We start from the raw sequence: 14,189 nt of genomic DNA, 5'->3' as shown, positions 1-14,189 counted from the left end.
CTATACCCATGTTATAGAATTGTATAACTGTACTGAATAGGTCAAGGAGTGTCCATTACACCATCATACGTAGGCCTAACAGACGTTATAAATAAAATGTGGCCCTATATGTTACTCGGTAAAAACAAATACAGTTCCCCCCCCCCCCCCKCACGTGGCATTTGTCAGTGGCGGCAACCTTACTACCAAAAGCATGGCCCGTCATATATCATTCCGAAAGCCCTGTACTGTGGCAAGTGGCGACAAAATAATAAGGTGTGTGACATGTCTCTCACCCAAACTCCGTCCTGCTCCCCAAGCACCTCCTTGGCCAGAGCTGCCCGGGTGGTGATTGGTGGCATAGCCCTGCAGAGGGTGAGGAGTGCCGTAGGCRTGTCGATGGAGAAGCTCCGACTCAGGGTGTGATGATCTGGAGCTCCCATAGACGAGACTGGGGAGGAGGAGAAGAGGTAATTCATTTAACTGTTCAAGTCCATTTTCATATTAAAATGTTCCAATGGGTGACCTTTGGGAGAGGCTGTGAAATTGAAATGTATTCAACAACTATGTAAATACTAAGTGGATTGTTTGTCATGACAAAGTACAACACTCTGTTCAGAAAACTTTGCAATCGTATTAAAAGTTATTCAGATACATCAGTCAACTTAGAGTGCATCTCCATCCTAATAAAAAGGAATATGGCATAATTACTTTAGGTCACCATTCTTGACATTGTAAAGAATGTGGCTATGGATTACACAAAATCAGTAACACGATAATCAATTAGCATTTTCAACAACAACAAAAAGATCTTAAAGCCTGTTGTAGACTTCTTTTTTCACAATTCCTATCTGTGATATTTGACCAACACTACTTTATGCCTGTACCCCCTCCTAGGGCTGTTATAATTATTATTATTATGATGCATACTACCTCATTTTAAAATGTGGGCTAAACAAGCACATTTCAAGAATTAAAGTAGATTGATAGAATGGCGCATTCTTGTTAAAACATCCAGCCTATAAACTAGAACAAACATATAAAAATATAAAAACGCAACATGCCACAATTTCAAAATGTTTACTGTGTTACTATTCATAGAAGGAAATCAGTCAGTTGAAATAAATTCATTAGGCCGTAATCTATSGATTTCACGACTGGGAATACAGATATGCATCTGTTGGTCAAAGATGCCTTTAAAAAAAAAAAAGGTAGGCACGTGGATCATTAAACCAGTCGGTATCTGGTGTTACCACCATTTGCCTCATGCAGTGCGACACATCTCCTTCGCATAGAGTTGATCAGGCTGTTGATTTGTATTTGTTATGGATCCCCATTAGCTGCTGCCAAGGCAACAGCTACTCTTCCTGGGGTCCAGCAGAATTAAGCCAGTTATACAATTTCAAAAACATTACAATACATTCATTCCAGACTTCACAACACACTAAGTGTGTGACTTAGGCCCATACTCTACAACACAAAATCCAATGTGTGTATAGTACGCATGTTATCATGTGTGTGTATGCATGTGTCTATGTTTGTGTTACTTCCCAGACCCCGCTGTTCCATAAGGTGTATTTTTACCTGCTTTTTAAAATCGGATTCTACTGCTTGCATCAGTTACCTGATGTGGAATAGAGTTCCATGTAGTCATGGCTCTATATAGTACTGTGCGCCTCCCATAGTCTGTTCTGGACTTGGGGGCTGTGGCATGTTGGCCCACTCCTCTTCAATGGCTATGTGAAGTCGATGGATATTGGCAGGAACACGCCATCGTACACATCGATCCAGAGCATCCCAAACATGCTCAATGGGTGAGTATGCAAGCCATGGAAMAATTTGACATTTTCAGCTTACAGGAATTGTATACAGATCCTTGCGCCATGGGGCTGTGCATTGTCATGCTGAAACATGAGGTGATGAATGGCACGTCACGGTATCTCTGTGCATTCAAKTCAAATTTTATTGGACCCTTACACATATTTAGCAGATGTTATTGCAGGTGTGGTGAAACACTTGTTCCAAGCTCCAACAGTGCAGTAATATCTAATACACACAAATCTAAAAGTWAAATAATGGAATTAAGAAATATTAGAACAAGCAATATTGGAGTCTGGTGTATAAAATGTACACTATATATTAAAACAAACGTATGTGGACACCCCTTCAAATTAGTGGATTTTGCTATTTCAGCACACCTGTTGCTGTCAGGTGTATAAAATCGAGCACACTGCCATGCAATCTCCATGGCTTTACGGAAGAGATCAGTGACTTTCAACATGGCACAATCATAGGATGACACCTTTCCAACAAGTCAGTTGGTCAAATTTCCACCCTGCTAGAGCTGCCCCGGTCAACTGTAAGTGTTGTTATTGTGAAGTGGAAATTCCTGGAGCACCAACGGCTCAGCCACGAAGTGGTAGGCACACACAAGCTCACAGAATGGGATCACAGAGTGCTGATGCGTGTAGCACCTAAAAATCGTCTCTCTTTGATTGCGACACTCACTACCGAGTTCAAAACTGCCTCTGGAAGCAACGTAACACAACGGTTTGTCGGGATCTTCATGAAATGGGTTTCCATGGCCGAGCAGCTGCACACAAGTTTAAGATCACCATGCGCAACGCCAAGCGTCGGCTGGAGTGGTGTATAGCTTGCCGCCATTGAACTCTGGAGCAGTGGAAACGCCTTCTCTGGAGTGATGAATCACGCTTCACCATCTGGCAGTCTGACTGACGAATCTGGGTTTGGCAGATGCCAGGAGAARTTTACCTTCCCCAATGCATAGTGCCAACTGTAAAGTTTGGTGGAGGAGGAATAATGGTCTTGCGCTGTTTTTCCATGGTTCGGGCTAGGCCCCTTAGTTCCAGTGAAGGGAAATATTAACACAACATCATACAATGACAATGTTGTGCTTCCAACTTTGTGGCAAGAGTTGGGACAAGGCCCTTTCCTGTTTCAGCACGATAATGCCCCTGTTCACAAAGTGAGGTCTATACATAAATGGTTGGTAGGGATCGGTTTGGAAGATCTTGACTGGCCTGCACAGAGCCCTGACATCTACCCCTTCAAACACCTTTGGGATGAATTGTTACACCGACTGCGAGCCAGGCCTAAGTCGCCTAACCTCACTAATGCACTTGTAGCTGAATGGAAGCAAGTCCCTTCAGCAATGTTCCAACATCTAGTGGAAAGTCTTCAAAGAATAGTGGAGGCTGTTATAGAAGCAAATGGGGGGACCAACTCCATATTAATTAGGGATACACAATATATCTGTGAACATATTGGAATCGGACGATATTAGCTAAAAATACCAACATCGGTATCGGCCCGATGTCTAGTTTAATGTCTACGTGCAAAACCAATGTCAAAGCTGACGTGCATACCTATATAAACGCAGGTACATGACGTAATGACACCCACTATCGTTAAAAAGTTTGGGGTRACTTAAAAATGTCCTTGGTTCCATGAAAACATACATGAAATAATTTGCAAAATCAATAGGAAATATAGTCAAGACGTTGACAAGGTTATAAATTATGATTTTTAACTGAAATAAGTGTCCTTCAAACTTTTCTTTCGTCAAAGAATCCTCCATTTGCAGCAATTACAGCCCTGCAGACCTTTGGCATTCTAGCTGTCAATTTGTTGAGGTAATATGAAGAGATTTCACCCCATGCTTCCTGAAGCACCTCCCACAAGTTGGATTGGCTTGATGGGCACATCTTACCATACGGTCAAGCTGCTCCCACAACAGCTCAATAGGGTTGAGATTCGGTGACTGTGCTGGCCACTCCATTATAGACAGAATACCAGCTGACTGCTTCTTCCCTAAAGAGTTGTTGCATAGTTTGGAGCTGTGATTTGGGTCATTGTCCTGTTGTAAGAAGAAATTGGCTGCAATTAAGCGCCGTCCACAGGGTATGGCATGGTGTTGCAAAATGGAGTGATAGCCTCCCTTCTTCAAGATCCCTTTTACCCTGAACAAATCTCCCACTTTACAACCATCAAAGCACCCCCAGACCATTACATTGCCTCCACCATGCAGGACAGATGGCGTCAAGCACTCCTCCAGCATCTTTTAATATGTTCTGTGTCTCACGAATGTTCTTCTTTGTGATCCGAACACCTCAAACTTAGATTTGTCTGTACATAACACTTTTTTRCCAATCTTCCACTGTCCAGTGTCTGTGTTCTTTTGCCCACCTTAATCTTTTCTTTTATTGGCCAGTCTGAGATATGGCTTTTTCTTTGCAACTCTGCCTAGAAGGCCAGCATCCCGGAGTCGCTGCTGATGTTGAGACTGATGTTTTGCAGGTACTATTTAATGAAGCTGCCTGTTGAGGACTTGTGAGGAGTCTGAGTCTGTTTCTCAAACTACACACTCCAATGTCCTTGTCCTCTTGCTCAGTTGAGTGGGAGGCCCCGGTGCACCTCTTTCTATTCTGGTTAGAAACAGTTTGCGCTGTTCTGTGAAGGGAGTACTACACAGCGTTGTACGAGAGCTTCAGTTTCTTGGCAACTTCTCACATGGAATAGCCTTCATTTCTCAGAACAAGAATAAACTGACGAGTTTCAGAAGAAATGTCTTTGTTTCTGGCCATTTTGAGCCTGCCATCGAAACCACAAATGCTGATGCTTCAGATACTCAACCAGTCGAAAGAAGGCCAGTTTAATTGCTTATTTAATCAGAACAACAGTTTTCAGCTGTGCTAACATAATTGCAAAAGGGTTTCTAAAGTGTTTCAATTAGCCTTTTAAAATGATAAACTTGGATTAGCTAACGCAACGTGCCATTGGAACACATGAGTGATGGTTGCTGATAATGGGCCTCTGTACGACTGTATATATTCTACAAAAAAAAAAGCTGTCTCCAACTTCAATAGTCATTTACAACATTAACAATGTCTACACTGTATTTCTGATCAATTTGATGTTATTTCAAATGGACAAAACAAGGAAATTTCAAATTGACCCCAAACTTTTGAACGGTAGTGTAGGTACATGACYTAATGATCCCATGTAAAAGTGAGCTGCACGTGCAACACAGCATCCCTAACCTATCCCACAATGTCTACCGTGTGGATTGAGCAGTCAACAAGTCGAGCAGTCATTTGAAAGAGTAAGAGCATTTCAGCGAGACAACTCAGAAGGCGAAATACATTAACGCCAAGATAATGGAATTCATTGCCCTTGACAATCAACCGTTCTCTGTCGTGGGTGATGTTGGCTTTCGCCGACTGATCGAGGACCTCTACACACTACCAAGTGCGCTATTTTTCAGATGTTGCCCTACTACTATTAGCTTCACGACATACTATGGAACACCGTTTGGGTCTTTGCGTGTCAAAAAAGATACAGGTCAAATAACACTATTTGATGCGTTAAATAAGCTTATAATTTGACACATCAAATAACACAGTTCTATTATAGAATGCTGTGTGTTCTGAATTTGCACCTGCAAGCCAAGCGCCACCACTACTAATCAGTAGCACTGTCAAAGCTGTACAAAAAAAGTCTGCAAACAAGCAAACACTGGCCACGAACGATGTGTTTACAATAATGCATTGGTAATATAGCAATATTTGTTCGACCGCAACTTCTGGGGTAGCTAGCTTTAGCTTGGTACCTAGTTAGCACCTATACAACGAACCTGAAAACAATGACCAGTAGAAACTGCTGTCATTCTCATTATTCTTAGCAATGATTTAGGAATCCTTGTGAGTAAGTATTAGCTAGGTAGCCACTTGTTGTTCGCCTATTGAAATTTAACTTCAGTTCATGAAAATAAATAGCTAGCCAGCTACTTAACGATGTTGCCCAAAGCTAACATTATAAGCAACCAGCTAGCTTCACGGGTTATGTGTTGTGAAGCTAGCCACAATAAGGATTAGGCACAATAGTGGAATTTGCGGTTTGCCTRCAAAATAAAAGTACCTCTTTAAAAGTGATGCAGAAGGTTACAATTGGTGAAATCATGCCATATTTAGACTAGATCATGTTAAACAAGGTTAGAATGTGAAGRAATGAAATGGGGTATCAGTCTACTCGGTGACACCCACAGAACACAATTGTGAAGAGTTTACACAAATATTAGAGTTGTTGCTCTTATCGCGGGACTGACACTGTGAAATCACCTCCCCAGTCAGCCTATTGTGTGTATTGACATTCATATTTCACTGTACAGCTTTACCTATGGATTGAGGATCAAGGAAATGTGGTATCGGTCTAATCAATACACAAGATATTTTTTCCCAACGTCCTCCTCAGAGTTATCAGACTCCAAAACATCCACGCAGTATTGTTTTTCCTCGGGAATAGTGTTCAATACATATAGGTTGACAAATGTGGCTCAATTTACAGTTGTTTCAGAGTCCCGCAATAAGAGCTACGACGCTAATGTTCTCTGGGTGTCACTGAGTAGACTGATAACCCATGTCATTGATCCACAATCCGTAGGTAAGGCTGTACAGTGAAATAAGTATAATACATCCAGTATGATTAACAAATTGTCAAATAAACAAATTATAGTATTTTGTTGATTTTATATAATACATTCCAACCTTGTTTAGCATGATCTATTCAATTATGGCATAATTCTACTATTTGTATTAATTTGCATCACTGTCAATGACATACTTTTATTTTGAAGGCTAACTGCAAAGTCCTCTATTTTGTCTAATCCTTAGTGTGGCTAGCATCACAGATGGCTCCGACCACGATTAATCAAATAAGAACTGTCTTATAAATTAGGGTTATTTTAGATGACACATTAGCTTGKTAACTATATAGCTCGTGAAACAGATATAATTTAGCTGTTTTTGGGGAAGAACATTGTTTGCATCCATGAGCTAGCTAGCTTTTTTTATGAKCAGCACTGTAGGTGCGCGAGACAACCTGACCAGCGTCATAGCATACGTATCGATGAATCGTTGTGACATATGAAATACGAGTGATTGTGTAATCAATGTATAATAACTACGTAAAAAAACGTATGAACGTGTTCAATTATGTGACGTGCAGTCATATTCAGGTCCTGATTGGTCAACAAGCTTATTTGAGTGTCAAAAAAGATACTTGTCAAATAACACTATTTGACGTGTATCTTTTTAGACACACAAAGACCCAAACGGCGTTCCATAGTATGAGAAATCCTGGTTGAGAATGAAACGACTGAARAAATTAACTACGAAACAGTACAGCAAGTAAGTGAAAGAAATAGGTTTTGATTATGTTTTACTGGTAATGGGGACATACGTAAATGCCAACAAAATAACATTGTGCTCAGTGTGTGTGTGTAACCTTTACTTAATTAGGCAAGTCAGTTAATAAGAACAAATTCTTCTTATTTACAATGACGGCCTACCCCGGCCAAACCCGGATGACGCTGGGCCAATTGTGCGCTGCCCTATGTATGGGACTCCCAATCACGACCGGATGTGATACAACCTGGATTCGAACCAGGGACTGTAGTGATGCCTCTTGCACTGAGATGCAGTGCCTTAGTCCGCTGCATCCATGTGTATGTGTTAACTATTTAACTGTACTAGAATGGTTAAAAGGCCGCAAAAATGTTAAATATCGGATATCGGTATTGGCCAAAAATGTCATATCGGTGCATCACAAATATTCATGCCAATGATTTTTGAATGAGATGTTTGACGAGCAGGTGTCCACATACTTTTGGTCATGTAGTGTACTGAACAACGAGCTAACTGTCAATGAAATAAAAATTAAAAAATTAAGTCAATGCAAACTAAAAAGTCACCTGGACCTGACGGCTTCCAATCTGACTTAAAAAGTGATGTCCAACTCGCTCCTATTTTGCATGCAGTTTACTACGAATCTTTTGAAATCAAATCACTTCCTCCATCAATGAACCAAGCATGCATCTCATTACTGTTAAAACCAAATAAAAAGACCCATGTGAGTGTAGTTCCTATCGCCCCATATTCTTAAATAATGTGGACACAAAGATTTTATGTAAATTCCTATCCCAACATTGAGACAATTATTCAACAGATACCATCATTGGAGCGAACAGATTTTATACCAAATCGCCTGTAATCTTAACACCTACAGTGCATTGGGAAAGGTTTTTAAACATTTTGGCTAATATATTAAAAATAAAACTGAAATATCACACTTGCATAAGTATTCAGACCTTTTACTCAGTACTTTGTTTAAAAACCTTTGACAGCGATTACAACCTCGAGTCTTCTTGGGTATGACGCTACAAGCTTTGCACACCTGTATTTGGGGAGTTTCTCCGATTCTTCTCTGCAGATCCTCAAGCTCCGTCAGGTTGGATGTGGAGTGTCACCGCACAGCTATTTTGAGGTCTCACAAGAGATGTTTGATCGGGTTCAATTCCAAGCTATAGCTGGGCCACTCAAGGATATTCAGAGTATTGTCCCGAAGCCACTCCTGTGTTGTCTTGGCTGTGTGCTTAGGGTCGTTGTCCTGTTGGAAGGTGAACCTTCGCCCCAGTCTGAGGTCCTGAGCAGATGTTTATCAAGTATCTCTCTGTACTTTGCTCCGTTAATCTTTCCCTTAATCCTGACTGGTCTCCCAGTCCCTGCCACTGAAAAACATCTCAACAGCATAATGCTGCCACCACCATGCTCATGTCGTGGCCTCTTCCTCGGTGCGCACTGTCGCTGTGTCCGTTTCCATCTTGTCCAGTTGTGCATGTAACATTTCACATAAACCCTGTTTCTTGTCTGCATCGAAGTAGCGGTCCTTGTACATAGCATCGAGCATGGTGGCGACACAAAGAGAGAATGCCACCGAATCGCTTGTTCACAGCCTGTGTGGGCAGTTTTGTTGCCGGGGCAAACTGTTGTCAAGGGCAACTATTTCACTTGCCAATGTGGGCCAGTAAAAACATCCACCTCGTTGGGAAAAGGGGCCAGCTTCACTCCATAGAAACTAGTCAGCACTACGTCGCTAGTGAGAGGAACCAATTAAGTCCATGACTAGCAACAGAGATGTATTGGCTGTCTAGATGTGTAAGGAGTAGAGGTCGACCGATTCATCGGAATGGCCGATTAATTAGGGCCGATTTCAAGTTTTCATAACAATCGGAAATCAGTAATTCTGGACGRCGATTTTGCAGATTTTTTTTTTTACAACTTTATTTAACTAGGCAAGTCAGTTAAGAACACATTCTTATTTTCAATGACGGCCTAGGAACGGTGGGTTAACTGCCTTGTTCAGGGGCAGAACGACAGATTTTTACCTTGTCAGCTCAGGGATTCAATCTTGCAACCTTACGGTTAACTAGTCCAACGCTCTAACCACCTGCCTCACGAGGAGCCCGCCTGTTACGCAAATGCAGTAAGAAGCCAAGGTAAGTTGCTAGCTAGCAATAAACTTATCTTTAAAAAAATCAATCAATCATAATCACTAGTTATAACTACACATGGTTGATGATATTAGTTTATCTAGCGTGTCCTGCGTTGCATATAATCGATGCAGTGCGCATTCGCGAAAAAGGACTGTCGTTGCTCCAACGTGTACCTAACCATAAACATCAATGCCTTTCTTAAAATCAATACACAGAGGTATATATTTTTAAACCTGCATATTTAGCTAAAAGATATCCAGGTTAGCAGGCAATATTAACCAGGTGAAATTGTGTCACTTCTCTTGCGTTCATTGCACGCAGAGTCAGGGTATATGCAACAGTTTGGGCCGCCTGGCTCATTGCAAAATAATTTGCCAGAATTTTACGTAATTATGACATAACATTGAAGGTTGTGCAATGTAACAGGAATATTTAGACTTATGGATGCCACCCGTTAGATAAAATACGGAACGGTTCCGTATTTCACTGAAAGAATCAACCTTTTGTTTTCGAGATGATAGTTTCCGGATTCGACCATATTAATGACCTAAGGCTCGTATTTCTGTGTGTTATTATGTTATAATTAAGTCTATGATTTGATAGAGCAGTCTGACTGAGCGATGGTAGGCATCAGCAGGCTCGTAAGCATTCATTACAACAGCACTTTCGTGAATTTTGCCAGCAGCTCTTCGCAATGCTTCAAGCATTGCACTGTTTATGACTTCAAGCCTATCAACTCCCGAGATTAGGCTGGTGTAACCGATGTGAAATGGCTAGCTAGTTAGCGGGGTGCGCGCTAATAGCGTTTCAAACGTCACTCGCTCTGAGACTTGGAGTAGTTGTTCCCCTTGTTCTGCATGGGTAACGCTGCRTCGAGGGTGGCRGTTGTCGATGTGTTCCTGGTTRGAGCCCAGGTAGCGGCGAGGAGAGGGATGGAAGCTATACTGTTACACTGGCAATACTAAAGTGCCTATAAGAACATCCAATAGTCAAAGGTATATGAAATACAAATCGTATAGAGAGAAATAGTCCTATAATAACAACAACCTAAAACTTCTTACCTGGGAATATTGAAGACTCATGTTAAAAGGAACCACCGGCTTTCATATGTTCTCATGTTCTGAGCAAGGAACTTAAACGTTAGCTTTCTTACATGGCACACAATTACTTTTACTTTCTTCTCCAACACTTTGTTTTTGCATTATTTAAACCAAATTGAACAAGTTTCATTATTTATTTGAGGTTAAATTGATTTTATTGATGTATTATATTAAGTTAAAATAAGTGTTCATTCAGTATTGTTGTAATTGTCATTATTACAAATAATAAAATGTTAAAAAATTGGCCGATTAATCGGTATCGGCTTTTTTGGTCGACCAATACATCATAATCGGTCAACCTCTAGTAAGGAGTTGACTGCACCTAGTAGGAGGGAATAAATATGTGCTTGTGTAAAACTGTCTTTGTAGCTGCATAAACTTGGTTTGAGCTTTTTCTAGTTGTCCCTGAGTTTTTACTCTTTTTGTTCAGAACAGCTCTAATATGCATGCATATGGGTGTTTTGAATTAACCATCACCTTAGAAAGTGCTGTCCATTTCCTGTGTTAAGCTTTGAAACAACATCCATAACAACCATGTTTCCCACTCAGATGCAACCGGTTGTTTAACTTCTTTCTTTAAATTGATCAATCACAGTGAGGTGAGTTTTAAAAACACATACTGTTTTGATGATAAGTGTTTGACGTGATTTTTGATTGCATTTGCATTGATGTCAGATTGGTTAGAAAGACAAGAGGCCTGAGTACCAGGCGAGTTGGGTACTACTAATGTATGTCCAGAGTGCATAAGAGGAGACTACCATGACTCAGCGGTCATGTAAAATTTTACTGCAGTCATGACTGCCGGTAATTTGGTCAACGCAACAGCCCTCGTGATGACTATCAACTTTTCTCTTAAATGGACAAAATGTTTTGCTTGTCTTTAAAAAAAAACAAGGACATTTCTACGTGACCCCAAACTTTTGAACGGTAGTGTATATGGATGATTTATAAAGTCAGGCACATTTAACAGTTAGGCTATTGATTAGACATAATTAAAAATGGTGGTTTCCTCTCTTCTCACTTTTCTTAGAAAATTAAGCAAAGGGCTGTTTTCTCATTGCCTAACTCTGCTGCTGCTGCCGCCTCCACCACATTGTTCTAAATACCAACATGCTGGTTAACTTTGCTATTCTGCACATAGCAACATGGTCTAGAAAAAGGCACCAATTCAACAGCGCATTGATGCGTTTCAGAAATGCGACCACTATCCAACGCTGGAGAAAGCGCATTTGTTATAAAATAATATTTGTATTTGTGTTGCTCCATTGTTCTTGCATAATATAACCATATACAATTTCAGTAGCACATGTCTTAAACTGATGGACTATGCCATCCCCAAGGTCTCCACAATGGATCAATCCACTTAGACAGGCACAAATCAGACAGATGTCTTGTACAGGTGTATTTTTTGCTACTGCTCGACTAAAGAAATCGATGTTGACCAACAACCTATCGACCAAACAATTGACCAGTCCACTAAATGGGGTCAGCCCATGTCATTAGGTAGCCTAGCTAGCAATCGAAATCATAGTAGATCCCTATGGATTATTGTAATTTTTTTGTGATTTTTATTAGGATCCCCATTAGATAAGGCTGAAACGCTAGCTAATCTTCCTGGGGTCGAACACCAATTAACAAGACATTACAAACAACCACAAATCAAGTCTTCACAAACATTCAACAAGTAGACAATACAGACAACTAAAATACCTGACAGGAAACACATTTAACATTCAGTTAATGCTTTTTCCTTTTCGTGTCCAGTCATGTGGTCTATCGGAGTGATGGCAATATGTTGAAAACACTGATAAGAGAAATTGAAATAAAGACTTAACTAACGTATTTTGGTCACTAGCAAGACTGGGTGTAATGCATTGTAATTTACTTAACCACAATAACCTAAAGTTGTGGTGTTATTTAAGGAGTCAATGTGTTGACTATCATTATCATTCTTCATAGCATAAGAGTTGCCAACATTCAACCACTGGCACCTTGTGCTGTGACTCCCTAAACGCAAGCTACGACCAGAACTGACTTTTCATAGCAGATTAGAAGAGCATTTTTGCTAACCTTAACCTTTCCTAATTCTCCTAACCTGCTACGAAAAAGTCACTTCCCGGTCATAACTGTGTCGAAGTGGTGTGTTTATAGGTAATCTCCCTAATGGTAATCACTTGCCACTCAAAAAGGTTACATTGTAAACGTTTGATACTTCACAGGCTGAGGGATCTCTCTTACTATGTGAAACAAATGTATCATGCAATGTCACAGGAGAAAACTGGTCAGATGCAAATTGGGCATCAAGCTATTCTAAATAAACGTCCCACACAAGTTATTATTATTTTTGTAAACATGGCGCACGTACAGGACTTTTATTTTGACATGAGGTAATCAGATAGGAAGTGACCCTACAACAGACCCACGTTTGGAAAGTCTGTTTAATAATACGATCAAAGATATTTTCTCAGATTTCCCCGTCATAATGACCAAATGTCCTGCCCACCGGCACAGTAAATTGAAATGGAATTGTATTACATTTCTGCCTTCCCGCGGACTGTTTTGTGCAAACCAATATAATTGAAAGCAACGCTAGTGTATGTAAATGCACCTGCGTTGCTAAAAACAGCTAGTTCCAACCCATCCCATTTTGCTCCCGTTCCCTCCCTGTCTGTATACCTAAAACCACGCATCGTGTCTGTCAATCGCATTGTCAAGAGTTCTGCTTGCCACCCCGCTTGTTCCATTCCCTGCTGTTTATAATAGTAACAACATCGCGATGCTGCCAATAAGCAGGATACAGATCGACGTCAATGTATCAAATTAACACCCAATCGATTACAAAAAAGCAAAGAGAATGTAATATATTAGCTAGTGTGTAAACATTATATGGACTGAATCAGTTGCTTACCTTGCTTTCGCGGATCTTTCGTAACTCCATCCTGCGCCCAAATCACCGAACCCTGTTCCCGGGTAATTTCTATCCATTTTGAACTTACGAGGTGTGTGACAAGGACGAAAGCAATTATGACAGAAGTGGGGTATCAGTCTTCCCCGTGATCGATTTTAGACTATTTCCCCCTTGTCATAAACAAGTCCTTGGCCATGGAAAACAGCATATTGAAAGAGATATGAAGGGGAGTAGAAATCTGGATGAAAAAAGGGGGGGTCTGGGGGTGTACTCTAACCACCTCAAATCAGTCTGTCCTTTCCTACACTTTCTCCAAATATAATTTCCACAATTGCCAATTTGCAACGAAGTTATGCATGATCATGATAACACTTTTGTATTTGTCAATCATCGATAAGTTGCAGAGAAACATTTGATCAAACGCGTCCTTTCCTGACGTATCTCACTCCCTTTATTTGATCAACTGAACAAATTCCGAGATTTATAAAATTACCATCGATATCTCACGATTGTTGCAAAATGTATCAAACGATAAGATATCATATTATCGTGATTTTTTTTAGCATGCAAAATACCTTCCCACCCTAAAATTGTTGTGGGCTACATTAGCAGATGCTAGCTAGCCCTGTCGACGCATCAAAATAAAACGGATTTACTATTTATAAAGCCTGCTACGCTTCCTTCTCTTTTTACATTAGAAAATAGTGATAACGACGATATCGCGAGGTCTGGAAACCATAATCTAAATTCCGAAAATCAATGAAGACGGTAGAAGTAGGCCTCTTTTTTATATTTTTTTGTTATTTTCCTATGAAGACGCCATGTTTGAAGGCGGCTGGCTCGCTCTCTTTTC

At 40.5% G+C, this 14,189-nt stretch overlaps 1 protein-coding gene across 2 annotated transcripts in view; it reads right to left on the bottom strand.

Annotated features, from left to right (window-relative positions):
- The window catches only part of LOC111977345 (proline-rich protein 12), a 50,569-nt gene extending 36,380 nt beyond the window's left edge, over positions 1-14,189 (bottom strand). For both annotated transcript variants that reach the window (XM_024006724.1, XM_024006725.1), the window contains exons 1-2: positions 13,337-14,189; positions 276-430 (exon numbers count right to left, since the gene is read on the bottom strand). In XM_024006724.1, coding sequence (XP_023862492.1) covers positions 276-430; positions 13,337-13,413 — 232 coding nt within the window. In that variant the 5' untranslated portion in view covers positions 13,414-14,189. The remainder of the gene's footprint in view (positions 1-275; positions 431-13,336) is intronic.

This window comes from Salvelinus sp. IW2-2015, linkage group LG18 (genome assembly GCF_002910315.2).
Source record: "Salvelinus sp. IW2-2015 linkage group LG18, ASM291031v2, whole genome shotgun sequence".
NCBI classification, from domain to species: Eukaryota; Metazoa; Chordata; class Actinopteri; order Salmoniformes; family Salmonidae; genus Salvelinus; species Salvelinus sp. IW2-2015.
Note: the sequence above shows the minus strand (reverse complement) of the source record. Positions and strands in the feature narration are given on the sequence as shown.